This window comes from Salvia splendens, chromosome 8 (genome assembly GCF_004379255.2).
Source record: "Salvia splendens isolate huo1 chromosome 8, SspV2, whole genome shotgun sequence".
In the NCBI taxonomy this organism is placed as follows: Eukaryota; Viridiplantae; Streptophyta; class Magnoliopsida; order Lamiales; family Lamiaceae; genus Salvia; species Salvia splendens.
The window spans coordinates 317243-331668 of record NC_056039.1 but is presented as its reverse complement, the minus strand read 5'-3'; the positions used below and the strand labels follow the sequence as shown (position 1 = coordinate 331668).

Here is a 14426-nt window from a genome sequence, read left to right as displayed (position 1 = left end):
AGTACTTCATTTAAAATGATCGTCGGATTAATCGTGTTTTAAATTTATTGTTATATATAAATCCATAAGAATGCATGATAGAATAAAATTGGTCTTCTGTTTATATGGATTTAGAGAACTTCAAGAATATTTTCACAGCGTAGTCAAACCGCCACAAAAACGATTAAGTTAATAGGATGATACACATTTATTTTTTATTTGTATTCTTTCTATCATTCACTTTTTGTATTCATTCTCGATAGGACACTTGTTCGTTCATTATATTTTTTGATGACATTTGTTCAGTTGATTGATTATTACTTTATTTGAGTAAGCTTTGATAAAAATTTAAAGCTATACATCTTAGTGGAGCAATATTGAAGAATAGATTGTCTCGTAGCAAAAGTTTGTAAAAATTAGTATAGTTATTAAAATCACAGGTAAATTCCACGAATGTACGTCATGGGAGTGGATATCCGCCATTTGTACCCCGAAAAAAAATGTTTCCAGTGATGGGAAAGACGCGAGCGCCTCTCGTGTGTTTAAATGAAACACGCGTCTCTCTCTCGCGTGTATAAACAATGAAACACGCGTCTCTCTCTCGCGTGTATAAACAAAGACGCATCACCGTCTCACGTCTTTTAAGAAACACGCACGAGTCTCATGCGTGTTTGCCTTTGATACAGATACTGCTTCTGTCTTACTCCCTGATACGATCATATCTTTTATGATCTTCCAATTATTTAGTTTTCCTTTATTCACCATATCTTTCTCATATTTGTTTAGATATTTATTTCTTGTTCAATAAGTTAGGTATTAGTATCTAGTATTATAAATAGGAGAGCTTGTTATCATTTTAATCAATTCAATGAATATATTATTTTCCACAACTTGTCTTGAGTAACAAGAATATCATATTTCGTTTCCAAATTGTTGTTCATCGGAGAACGTCCGAAAATCAGCAATTCGTGAGCTTTCCTTCGAGCACGTCGAAGGTTTGATCACCTTATCTCTCCGAGAAGTTAGCCATCCGGCCTCGTTACGGAGAACGTCCGTAACAACTGGTGCTTTCATCCCGTGCTCATCCTCCGTCTTCATCCGTATCCCCCAAATTATTTCCCAGCCCCCGTCGAAAAAAAAAAGAAAAAAAAGAAAGAAAGAAAAACAATCAGTCGTAGCTCCACCACCACGGCCACACCTAATACTCCATATTCTTTCATCCCGAAACTCATCATTATCTGTGAAAACGAAATCTAATGGAGTCCGAAGTGCCAGTGACTGAAACACTGCAATTGGGGCCGACGCGTCAACGGAATATCGGCGAGATTGGAGGTAGGCCTCAATCGACGGACCCGATCACGCTAGGGTTTGAGCAATTGAACGCGCGCTTCGATAAGATGGATCGCCGGGTCGCAAACTTGGAACGACGCGCTGATTGGGACAAGCGGCATCGGCGTTACACCCAGCCTACGTACCGGCGGCCACAACACCACCAGTCGGACAGGTACACACCGTCGCCTCCATATCAGCCGGATAGACGCCGCCCGTACCACCTCCACCAAACTCGTTATCAACTGCCCGAGCACTATCATCCCTTCGACTATGGACCGCCACCAACGTACAGGGGGTTCCCGCTTCGTCAATTTCTGCAGCTGCAGAACGAGCCTTCTCGCCAACCATCCTGTTGGGACCCGCCGGGCGCTGGGGTGTCGATGGGTAACCTGGATTATGAAGAGATCGCATCTATATATTACCCTGATTATGATTGTGACTCTGTTGGATATGGTGAGGACGCTGATGTCCACCACGACCCATCTAGCAACTCACAACTAACTGTCATTGTTGTCCCGCCACCACCACCACAACGCTCGTCATCTTGCTTGAGCATGACAAGCCACTGCCGTGCAGCAGCGTCACTGCCCGCTGTAGCTGCTGTCCCATCTTCGAATCTGCCCCCAACAGTTCCGTCTTGCAGCCCCGACGATGACAGCGGAGGGGAAGGCGGATTGTTAGATGAACTGCCTCCACCAGCTATGATCTCTCCGCCGTGCAGCCCCTATATCAGTGGAGAGGAAGAAACATTGTTAGATGGCGACGAGGAGGTTGATTCCATTGAGGAAGTGAAGAAGGTCGTCGCATCTCTCGACGCTGCTCGAATGACATCTTCCGATGTTGTTGAGAATTGTTTTAGTGAAAATGTTGGTGCTTATCTATGTGCATTAGTTGGAAATAAAGTTGCACCGTCCTTTCCAATACATTTGAAGGAGATTGCCTTTATCTATGGGGATTTGCATGTTATGGATGCTACACGTCTGAATCCTCGATCAACATCGCTCGACACCGATGCGAGCTTGATCCCTCCGCGCAATGACACGTCATGTTTGGGCATTCTTGGAAGCATGGACAAGCTTTTCGTTTTGGCATGGAATTTTGCCGACAACATTGGGTCTCCTTTGTTGATTTTTGACAAAGGTGAAGAAGGGGGACGTTCAGCTGTTCGATATGGGTTTGATCCAGGAGGAGACGCCTCGCCAATGCGTTTGCTTTCAACTCTCGTCGTTGCTTTATGGTTCCCACCTTGAGGACAAGGTGGATTTCAACCGTGGGGGAGTTGATACGATCATATCTTTTATGATCTTCCAATTATTTAGTTTTCCTTTATTCACCATATCTTTCTCATATTTGTTTAGATATTTATTTCTTGTTCAATAAGTTAGGTATTAGTATCTAGTATTATAAATAGGAGAGCTTGTTATCATTTTAATCAATTCAATGAATATATTATTTTCCACAACTTGTCTTGAGTAACAAGAATATCATATTTCGTTTCCAAATTGTTGTTCATCGGAGAACGTCCGAAAATCAGCAATTCGTGAGCTTTCCTTCGAGCACGTCGAAGGTTTGATCACCTTATCTCTCCGAGAAGTTAGCCATCCGGCCTCGTTACGGAGAACGTCCGTAACACTCCCACTGGTCGGGGGATCGGAAGCACGGGTACGGCGTGAAGCATTACAGCAATGGCGATTACTACGAGGGGCAGTGGAAGAGGAATTTGCAGGACGGGCGCGGGAGGTATGTGTGGAGCAACGGGAATGAGTACATCGGTGAGTGGAAAAACGGAATCATCCACGGGAGAGGCGTTTTTGGTGGCAAACACGCATGAGACTCATGCGTGTTTCTTAAAAGACGCGAGACGGTGATGCGTTTTTGTTTATACCCGCGAGAGAGAGACGCGTGTTTCATTTAAACACGCGAGAGGCGCTCGTGTCGTTCCTTTTATTGGAATTTTTTTTTGCGGGTACAAATGGCGGATAAAAGCTCCCATTAGATACTTTCATGGAATTTCCCCTTAAAATCACGCTACACCCAATTTTACGAGCCACGTCGATATTGGCTTTAATTATAGTGTGCTCATTTTCAATAATAAGATTACATTAGTTTTAATTTATAAACCATTTAAATCAAGGAAACGTTAAAGGCCGGTTTTGTTGGCTGATTTTTAATTAGTCCTTAATTTTATTTATTTGAATTATTATATATCTATCAATCATTTAAACTATCAATATGTTACTCCATAATTCGTTACTTTTTGAGCTAGTCGATAAGACATAAGGCTTTGTATTTAAATGTTCCTTTTGAACAGATAATAGTGATTATTTTTAGATAACATAGTATAATTTTCACCTAATCCAACTCTTATATATGTATATATAGCAATTAAAAAACATAGTGACACGTCTACCAATTGGGCTTAGTTTTGGACGCCAGATTCTCTTCAAATAAGCAACGAGGACAACAATAAATAAATACTAGTAGAAGATTATTATTTTAACCTAGACATACGTCCCCAACTTATTTCCTTAGTAAGTAATAAATGGAAAATTATTATTAGATAATATAAATAAATTGTGTGTCGTTGTCTTTCCAAATATTGGACACATAACAATCAAACGTGGTGCTGATTTGTCAATTTTGTAAACAGTGTCTGATTTATTTCAAACTAAATTAACTTTAGGTGAAGACTAAAATCCAATACCAATTTAAGTGTATTGTGATTGGATTTTTATGGGCCCATAATTCATAACAACACAAGCAAATAAATGCATTCAACTACTTAAGCTATTTATAAAAATAAAATCCTATCATAGTTGCAATAAAAATAATAATTTACAATGTAGTGACAAAAATGTACTCACATTTATGATCCAATAACGACATAAATCAATAATTACTAAGCCCAATCTAAGTTGGATCTGGCCTACTATAAGAGCATCCATTGTGGTGCGGATGTCCCCGCGGACATTCCAAAAACACCTTATGTCACGTCATAAGGACTTTCCACTTCATTATTACGTCATAAAACATCTCACTGCACAGTAACGGACATCCCGACGGATTTCCTACAATAATAAAAATTCACAAATTCACCAAATTAAACAATTTACGAAATTAAAGAATTTACGGAATTAAAATTTCGACACAAATATGGAGAAATTGCAACCACTTTATTTAAAAAAAACATACATAGTACAAAAAAGATAATAAAATAATCGAGACGTCCGTGCGCACGTCCGTGGAGTCAACACAGTGGCGGACGTCCGCAAGGAAGTCGCGACGGACGTCCCGGGAACGCCGTGGAACTCCGGCACGCCGGCCGGATGTCTACCGGGACGGGCGTTATTGTGTATGCTCTAAGTCCAAAACCGAAATCAATAATTCATATGGATGAAATATTACTACATGGAACTGTAGCACATAAAGTTGTGCCCGAAATATTTAACTAAATTTATAGTAATTTTTAAGCGAATACATTATTTTATTATAAGTATCTGAGCTAACATGCGTATTGACAATATTGACTTTAAATGATTTTTCTAAAAAGAGTGAGTTCGTCACTTGACATTTTTTCACCTTTGCCGTATATCTAAACTTATTCTAAAAAGCATAGCAATTTATTAATTACTCATAAAATAAAATTAATAAATTAAAAAATAGAGGTAATAATAAAGGAAGAGTTAAAAATCACGAGGGCTTACCCCTAAACTTAAAAAGAGAGTTAATACATATCCATAAATCAAATGCCGCGTAATCATGTGTCGGTTTCGCCGGCTTGTATGCCGCCAGACACGTGTACCTACCTTCACTCAGACCATCCACAATGCCGCCCAGCCGACCGCTCAGCCGACCGCCGGCGCTGGGCGGTCTATTGCAGTCGCCCAGCGGGCGAATGGAGAGAGAAACCGCGCAGCGCTGGGCGGTGGCGGTGCGCTGGGCGGTCCGCTCGGCGCTATTGCAGCGCCCGGATCGCCCAGCGCACCGCCTAGCGCGAAATTTAATTTTTTTTTTTCCGAAACACTATATATACGCGTTTTGCTCGTCATTTTCATTTGCACCACTTGTTTTAACGAGTACTCTCTCTATCTTAATTTCTGTACAAGATCAACAAGGGAAATGGATCTCAACAACGAGCCTAGTTCCGGGAGTAGCGGGTCACAAACTCCGTCGATCCCCGTGGGAAGTGGATGGGGTCAGATGCCCGGGTACTACAACATGTACCCGTGGCAGCAGATGTATTCCAGGATGCCAACGGGGGGGAGTCCGCCGGGGGGGTTTCCGGCGGTACCGGGATGGGCACCACCGGGATGGGCACCCGGGATGCAGATGATGCCCGGGGGGTACCGCCGACACAGGGGACTCCGAGGGTAGTACCGACTACACAGTGGACTTATGGGGGGTCCCCGGCGCCGGCGGGGGATGTCTATCGCCTCATTTTAGATTTTTCGACTGGTTCATCGCACACATCGACCCAAACGCCCTTGGGGTTTGATAGTTTCTCCTTAGATGACTTGGTGTTTGATACTCCCGGATCTCCGGGAAACTCTCGTTGAAGGGGGAGGGGCAGAGCGGGTGCGTGGCGCCCCAGCGAAGAAGGGCAAGAAGAAGGTCGGTGAGTCGTCGCAGCCGGGTGAAGAGGAGGTACGGAGGAGGTGGACGGACGAGGAGAACGTCGCGCTATGCAAGGCGTGGGTGAGTGTTTGCGACGATCCTCTCGTTTCGAACGAGCAGAGGATCGTCAACATGTGGGGCAAGATAGCAGCAGCCTACATGAGATTTTGCCGGGGCTTCCCAGGAGGTCCAGTCGGCATCCCCCCTTGGCCAATCCACCGAGGATCTCAAATTCTTCGCTCGCGCCCAAACGCGCGCTCAGTTGATCAAGACGATGGTCGAATGGCGGGTGGCGACGGATCCCGTGGAGAAGAGCGTGCTTCAAACCTTGCTCATGAGCCTTGCTTATGGCTGTGCTATTGCTGGGCTATTCCTATTGTGGATGGCCTTACCAAGCAGCAAAATTTGTCACTTTCGAAGAAAATGTCTTTGAGCTTAGGCCATCCACAATAGGAATAGCCCAGCAATAGCCCAACCATAGCCTAGCCACCGCCGCCGCCGCTGCCGCCGGTCTCCCTCCGTGCCGCCTCCAACTCGTCCTGCAGGCTCATGAGCAAGGTTTGAAGCACGCTCTTCTCCACGGGATCCGTCGCCACCCGCCATTCGGCCATCGTCTTGATCAACTGAGCGCGCATTTGGGCGCGAGCGAAGAATTTGAGATCCTCGGTGGATTGGCTAAGGGGGGATGCCGACTGGACCTCCTGGGAAGCCCCGGCGTTCCCCTCGCCTCCCGCTGAGCGCGCTTGCGCCCAATCGGGCGAGGTCGGCCACCGACCGAACGCGGCGTGGGGAACTCATGCGTCGTCTCGGGGAGGTCGTGGGAACCACCGCTGCTGCCGCTGAAATCGCCGGTGTAGTTCAGTCGTTGCTTCTTCGGCCAGCCAGAGTCGACACCTACTCGGAACTTCTCAGACTCGTTCAGCACAAGATAGCAGTTCCTGTAGGTGAAGTCCTTGTATACCCCCTTCAGTGGGAAGGCTTTCTCCGCTATTCTCCTACAGTCCTCCTCCGTTTGGCCACTGCTCATCATGCGGAGTGCGTTGGTGTACAAACCCGAAAATCGAGAGACCGCAGCCCTGATTCGGTTCCAGGCCTTCCGGCAATCCTCCCCGTTGCGTGGCCTCCCCTCCGGGCAAAATCTCTTGTAGGCTGCTGCTATCTTGCCCCACATGTTGACGATCCTCTGCTCGTTCAAAACGAGAGGATCGTCGCAAACACTCACCCACGCTTTGCAGAGCGCGACGTTCTCCTCGTCCGTCCACCTCCTCCGTACCTCCTCCTCACCCGGCTGCGACGACTCGCCGACCTTCTTCTTGCCTTTCTTCTTTGGGGCGCCACGCCCCCACTCTGCCCCCCTTGAACGAGAGTTTCCGGAGCTCCGATAGTATCAAACACCAAGTCATCTAAGGAGAAACTATCAAATCCCAAGGGCGTTTGGGTCGATGTGTGCGAATCAGTCGAAAAATCAAAACTGGGGCGATAGACATCCCCCGTCGTCGCCGGGGACCCCCCAGAAGTCCACTGTGTAGCCGGTACGACCCCCGGAGTCCCCTGTGTCGGCGGTACCCCCCGGGCATCATCTGCATCCCGGGTGCCCATCCTGTTGGTGCCCACCCCGGTATCGCTGGAAACCCCCCGGCGGACTCCCCCCGTTGGCATCCCGGAAAACATCTGCTGCCACGGGTACATGTTGTAGTACCCGGGCATCTGACCCCATCCACTTCCCACGGGGATCGACGGAGTTTGTGACCCGCTACTCCCGGAACTAGGCTCGTTGTTGAGATCCATTTCTCGTTGTTGATCTTGTACATAAATTAAGATAGAGAGAGTACTCGTTAAAACAAGTGGTGTGAATGAAAATGATGAGCAAAGCGCGTATATGTAGTGTTTCGGAAAAAAAAATTTAAATTTCGAGCTAGGCGGTGCGCTGGGCGATCCGGGCGCTGCAATAGCGCCGAGCGGATCGCCCAGCGAACCGCCCAGCGCCGGTGCTCGGCTGGGCGGTCGGCTGGGCGCTATTGTGGATGGTGTAACTAATGTAAATAAAAAAAGTATTAAAAAAATAATAGAAAAAGTGGAGAGAGAAAGAGAGGGGGACAAAAAAGATGTTTAGAGTCATTGTTTGGTGCACAAAACCAAAACCAAAACCAAAATCAAAACCAAAACCAAAAAATATCAATAGTTGAACTTATTCAGTTTAGTGGAGTGCTCTTTTGTCTTGTAAATTTGAGCTAAATATACGCTTTTCAGGATTATCATTTTTGCAGTTTAAGCCACCATTTCATTTTTTATAATCACTATGCTTCATAACAGATAATTTTGGCATAAACTTCTACAGAAAATTGATAAAGCATAGAAAGGATAGAGAAAAATGACTTTAAAATATTTTTAGTGATGGATAATGAAAATCAACCTTACTAAAAAAGACAAACGTAGAAAAAAATGAGCGCGAATTAATTTTAATAGACAAATCAAAATAAAAAATAATACTACCATTGATTGTGGATGAATGAAGTATTTCACCTATATGCGTCTTCAATCACTTATTTAAATAACTATTCAAAGATTATTTCACTATCAATATCAAGTAATAATTAATTAAAACTCAAGTCAACAAAAATTTAGTCAATTATTAAGTTCGCATTTTATTTTTATGTACCCAAAAATTATTTCACTTCTACTCATATTTCAAGTACCCAAAAAATTATCCAAAATATATATTTGCATAATTTTATGAATTACTGCCTCCGTTCCATAGTAGTTGAGACATTATTTTTCGGCATAGAGATTAAGAAAAAAAGTGTGTAATGTATTAAATAAAATAATAATAAAATAGGAGAAGAAAAAGTACGAGAGGAAAAAAAGCAAGTGAGAAGAAATGTGTTGACTTTTAATGTAAAGGGAAATGACTCTACTATGGAATGTACCAAAATGACAAAATGACTCCACTAGACCACTACTATGGAACGGAGGGAGTATGATAATAGTGGGTAAAAAATGAGGCATTTTTCATGAACGACTAACCACATTTTAGATTATTCCAAATGCTACTTTAGTTTTCTTTTAAAAAAAATAAAATACTAAAATACAAGTAATGACGAGGAAATCATCGAGGGTTGAAGTGAGAAGAGAAATTATATTAATTTTCTTAAACACGGATGGTCACAATAGTGCAGTTATGGTCGTAGCACACAAACCTTACAAGGGTGTCTGTTCAGAATCTTCAGATAGATAATGCACACCCATGAATAGCAGCTGAAACTAAGATAACCGTTCATACGACGCCGTACCATGATTTCTTCCCGACTCCAAACTCAACAACTGCATAAAGAAAACCAGGAGCTGTTTTTTCAACGAACATGTAGAGGTATATACGAACACATCAAGGATTGCATATGACAGGCAATTCATTCTTTATCTATTGCTTCACGACTCATATTTAGAGTATTCTCTATAAAATCGATTTCAGCTATAATAAGCGCGACACACAAATTAAGATGCTGGGTCAGGTGACATCGTTTTGTTAAGTGAGATGTGAGAGTAGCAAAAACACAAATAAGTCAACAATTTATAATATAGGTGAGAGAAGAGACCTCGTTAAAGGGCCATTTCCCTCTGTAGTTCAGCAAGTTCGTCGTCTTCATCTTCAACTTTGCTTGCTGGTTGCCTTCCAGCAGGCACTCGAATGGGGGCAGCAGGTGCTGTTGTTGCAGGTTGCAGAAGCTGTTCCTCCAGCTCAGCTCCTTCAAGTTCTTCGAGTTCAGCTTCCAATTCATCCTGCCGAATAAAATTAATGAACATGAGATCTTCAAAAATGGGAAACTAGGAAAAAAGGGTGACTAGGGAAATACCTCATCAAAATCAGCTGCTGCACCAATTGGTGTCGACAATGCTTCTTGAATTAGTTTCATATTTTCAGTCTGCTCGTTGATCTCATCCATTGTTTTGTCCACATCATCGATATTCCTAGACAAACCAAACCAGAAGTTAAGTGAAAGGATTACTCTACATTCTTGAGGCCAAGATGTTTCTTCAAGGTCAGTCCTAAAAGATTATATGAAACTAAATAATATTCTCTTCCAAATTTATTATCTTTCCTTTCTTCTAAAATTTGCTGTAGAGAGAGATCCTATTTTTCAATTATGAGGGTGTTGTATCGAGGAATGATTTTTCACCTAAAATAGACACAACTGAACTGGCAATCAGCAACTTACACAGCCTTCTGCATGGCTTTCATTGCAGCAGCTCCAGTTCTCAGGGCATCAACAGTTTCTGTTGTAGCTTTTGCTCCCTCTAGCATTATCATCTGCAAGGAAGGTGCTTTACTATTTTAAAGTGAGAAAGTATCCAGAAAAAGCACCATAGCAGAAGGCAAATGAAATTCATGAATATCATATTAAAGCACCTGATCATGAATGCGTAACTGAAAATTCCCCAGCTGCTCTATTTGTTGCTCGTAAAGCCTTTTCCTTTTCAAACATTGTATAGCAGCTATAGAAAGAATTACAATAGAACGATAAATATCAACATAAGTTCTAATTTAGGAAATACTTCAAAATATGACAAAGAAGCAACCTCCATAATCAATATTTACGCCCTAATACACTAAAATATACAACCCCCCCCCCCACCCCACCCACCACACACACACACACACACATACAGCAACAAAGTATGCTGCTGGAAGGATAGGTATCCAATATAAGGTAAGATTAGAATGTTTGAAAGTAACAAGTGTAGCCGGGTTTTATAGTGAATTACAGAAATGTCAAACTTTCAACTATTTCTCTCAAAGGTTAGTTAACTATTCAAACTTGGCTGTCTCTTTTAAACGTATTATCAACAATGGGGTGAGGCTCAAACATTTTCCAGAGACACAAGTGAAATTTCGGTGCCCTAAAAGCTTATTTCTAGGGATGTGGGGGTTGTCATTCCTGAACCATGGCTGGAAAGTGGAAACCAATACTGTAACACTTAAATTTCCAAGATTTAAGGAAGCTGAACACTTGGTAAAGACATGAGATGGACCAAATCATACCCCTTTTATTTTTAGCTTTAGTGAATTCTTTGGCCTTTTCAATTTCTCCAGCAGCCTTTTTCAAGAGAACCTTCTCTTTTTTCTCCAGCATCTCAAGAGTCTGCATGAGCATGATGCATTTAAGACATTAGAGATACACTATATTGAATTTAAGTTCAGAAAAAATAGTGGAAAATAGTGCTATGACAATAGCTCTTAAACATTAGAATAGCACAGAAATATATGCCTGAAATTATGGTCTCCTAGTAGAATAATCTACTAATCACTTGGAACTATAAAAACATGAGAAAAAGATTGATGCAGGAAAAACGAAATAATGAAACAGACCATATAATTTCTCTATATGACGGCACAACAAGCATAGGGAAAGCAATATTGAATATCATTTTTGTTCAAAAAGCAAAGTGATAATTCAAGGTACATTAGGAACATATAGAGAGAGCGAGTTATGATTCGTGTATTATGTGGGTGCCATGAAAACTAGTGATTCTCTCCAGGGAAGCGGGGGGGGGGGGGGGGGGGTCAAGCAAGTGTCCTTTGAGCGATAAGAGGTGGTGGTTACAACGATATGCTTTAAAAACACGCGCTCCTACATAGTTAGGAAAAAGTGGAAATTTTCGTTTACATGGTCAAAGGGGATGGATTAACAGCCCAGCTTGTTCTTCTCTGTGCTAAACTTCTAACTATGTCTCGATGGGAGTGCAATAGAATGCATCAAATGAGCCAAAAACCAGTTAAGAGTGATTTTACAGAAACTTCCCATTTTCCAGCCCGAGTACAAACTATCAATGTAATTCTCTTGTTGTGGCAGGGATGTAAAACAACTGTTTTGAAACACATAACTTCTTCAAAAAAACTTGTTTTTTCCTTCATCGACTTTGTAGGTATTTCCCTTTTAACTCTGGTTCCTAGGAATTCAATTCCCTTGATTCCTCAACCCATCAAAAGAACAATATTTGTTCACATTCAACAACACTAACCAAATTCATCAATAGAAAGCTAACTTAAAGTGAGAACTACCATAAAAAAGTTAGATTCAGCTAGGTGTCATCCAGGAGTTGAACACATAAGAGATCTCACACACAGAATCAGCTCAATAATATCAGCATTCCCAAATAAACATCGAATTGAAGCATCGAAAGGCAAAATAAATAAAATCTAAAACCACAGAAGATCAATTATCATACCTCGTTCAACTTATCTAATGTTGCAAGAGCATTTGTCTCTTGCTTGGGCTTTCCAAAAATCCGCGTAAACATCGTGGGCGAATTATGTACCAAAATTACTACTATTTCCTCGAGATGAAGTAATAAATTTGTCCTCAAACCCTGAATAGAAAAAAAATTGAAAAACTTGCACTAATTGAAGCCGTGAACATTATCAAACAGATTACTCAAAAACCACAGAAACTCTACTACAGAACAGAGCTACTTACAATTAACGATAGCAAATGATAATCGAATAAACCTTCGTCGCTACTTACGGGATTCAATTGTTCGTTCTAGTTGAATTTTGAGAAATTTAAACTCTTCTTTTCATTTTTAATATTACTGGGTGATGGCGAATTCGGTGAGATAGCGCGCATGAGCCGGACCCTTCCAATAGCCCCGCCACTTTTTTTGTCCACAGCCCAGTTTATTTATCCGTGCCCACAAAGTGTCTATAGCTATAAGTCGGACACTTTCAATAGCCCCGCCACTTTTTTAGCCACTTTTCATTTTATTTCATTTTTCGTTTATTTTAAATCAATTGTAATTAAAATTATCGGAATGTAAATAATTAGAAATCGAGGTAACACTAAAATGTAAAAAAAGTATTGAGACCAAATATTCGTTGTATTATAGAACTGGGAAAATTATACAACGAATATTTTAAAAAAACACCGCCACCGTCTACTCGGTGGCGGAATTGGATTCCTCCTCGTCCTCTTCTCCGCCCCCCCCCCCCCCGCATCCTCAGACAACCCTAGCTGATTCCGGATCCGACACATGAGCTTGTAGTATATACCCTTGGTGATCGGGTCGGTTGCGGTCTCGTAGAAACGGCAGTTGTCTTGCAGTTGTTTCATCAATTGCACATCTAAGTTCGCCTTCGCCCTCAAGACCTCATGGGAACCAGTGGCCATGGATGGCGGTATAGGGGTGGGCTGTGAGATGCGCGATCCAGACGTGGCCGACGAGAGGTGGGAGGCACCTGCAGCCCCTCTAGCGCTTCGGATAGAGGCTTGTTGACCCGGAGGGCATGGGCGCCTAGAGTGTGTAGCGGAGGGCTCTTCGGTTTGCTCGTCGTTGAGGTCGATTGATTGCGAGCCGCTGCCGCTGCTGTGGTCCCTGGCTATGTTGTGTCTAGTACGCTTCGCCCTAGGAGCTCCTCCCCGCTCTTGCGCACAGATGGCGTTGAATTTCAGACAGTGCTCGAGAACGAGATACTCCTCCCACATGTTGAACTTCGACCAACCTTCCGTGTTGAATTGGGTCATAGACAGCGCCTTCACGTCGGCTTTGCTTCGGCCACTCTCAGCACTGAGCAGGTTGTTCTCGTATATGCTTGCGAACCTCTTGGTGGCTCTCAGAATCCTAGACTACTTTTTGCGGAGCTGTTTCCCGTCACGTGGTTTGGCGCCTCGAGGTTTGAACTCGTTATATGCCAACAGGACGCGCTTCCAAAAGCTCCCCTCGGTCTGATCGATGCCCACTATGGGGTCCGATGTGACGGCATCTCACGCCCTCGCCACAACAATGGACTCCGCTTTGGTGTAGTGCGTGGCCAGTCCACCGACGGCTGCCGACGCCGCTGCCACTGCGGCTGCCTCCTCTTCCGCCGCCACTGCTTCCACCCGCCCCACCGGACCCGCCGACTCTCGTCGGAACAGGCGTATCCACGCGTGCTGCCGGCGTATCCGGTACGCCCTGACTGAGCAGACCCATCATCGTCTCCAGTGCGTCTCGATCTGCATCGGTGAAAGGAGATTGGCTGGATTGGAAAGGGGTCTCCGGCCGTGGATGGTTAAGCACGTCCAAGTTGGGACAGTAATCTCCAAACGCCGAGCGGCTCAAATTCCTCTGTAAAGGTTGGAGCATGAGACTCGACCTCCACGGGTGAGATGGAGGAGAAGTTGGACTCGATCCCCACGGAGGGGGAGTTTGACTCCAACCCCACGGCTGGGAAGGATAGCCGTCATATCCCGATTCGTTAGTGCCGGGTGATTCGTCGTCTCCACTGTGCATTTTTAGAGAGTGAAAACGTAGAAAGTGAATTAATGGAGAGAGTTTGAAATGGGTGTAAAATGGGTGGTGGAGGACTGGTATTTATAATACAATTTTAAAAAAAAAATTAATTTCCCGAGGCGCGCCGTGCCCGGCGCGTCCTCGCACTCCTCTCGCCGGAGGGCTTTCCACCCCAAAAATGGCGTCCACCTCGGGGGACGTCGCCCCGCTCCTTAGTGGATGCCCTTAGATTGGGA

General features: G+C 43.7%; 1 protein-coding gene across 2 annotated transcripts; it reads right to left on the bottom strand.

The window, feature by feature from the left end:
* Nucleotides 1-9041: 9041 nt before the first annotated feature.
* LOC121743324 (vacuolar protein sorting-associated protein 32 homolog 2-like) lies at nt 9042-12563 on the bottom strand. Of its 2 annotated transcripts, none has more exons than XM_042136598.1 (8): nt 12447-12563; nt 12151-12291; nt 10964-11063; nt 10331-10416; nt 10140-10231; nt 9777-9891; nt 9519-9702; nt 9042-9246 (listed from the first exon to the last, which is right to left on the bottom strand). In XM_042136598.1, the coding sequence occupies exons 2-7, from the start codon at nt 12220-12222 to the stop codon at nt 9523-9525; spliced, it is 645 nt and encodes a 214-aa protein (XP_041992532.1). In that variant the 5' UTR covers nt 12223-12291; nt 12447-12563; the 3' UTR covers nt 9042-9246; nt 9519-9522. The 2 variants fall into 2 exon arrangements, with proteins under 2 accessions (XP_041992532.1, XP_041992530.1); XM_042136596.1 differs by having other exon boundaries at nt 12399-12550.
* Nucleotides 12564-14426: the final 1863 nt, after the last annotated feature.

Excerpts from the sequence above, each read along its gene's own strand:
- LOC121743324 (XM_042136598.1), bottom strand. The coding sequence starts at position 12,222 with ATGTTTACGCGGATTTTTGGAAAGCCCAAGCAAGAGACAAATGCTCTT. Across the intron at positions 11,064-12,150 it reads CATTAGATAAGTTGAACGAG|ACTCTTGAGATGCTGGAGAA; the intron begins GTATGATAATTG and ends ATGCTCATGCAG. Across the intron at positions 10,232-10,330 it reads AGTTACGCATTCATGATCAG|ATGATAATGCTAGAGGGAGC; the intron begins GTGCTTTAATAT and ends CCTTCCTTGCAG.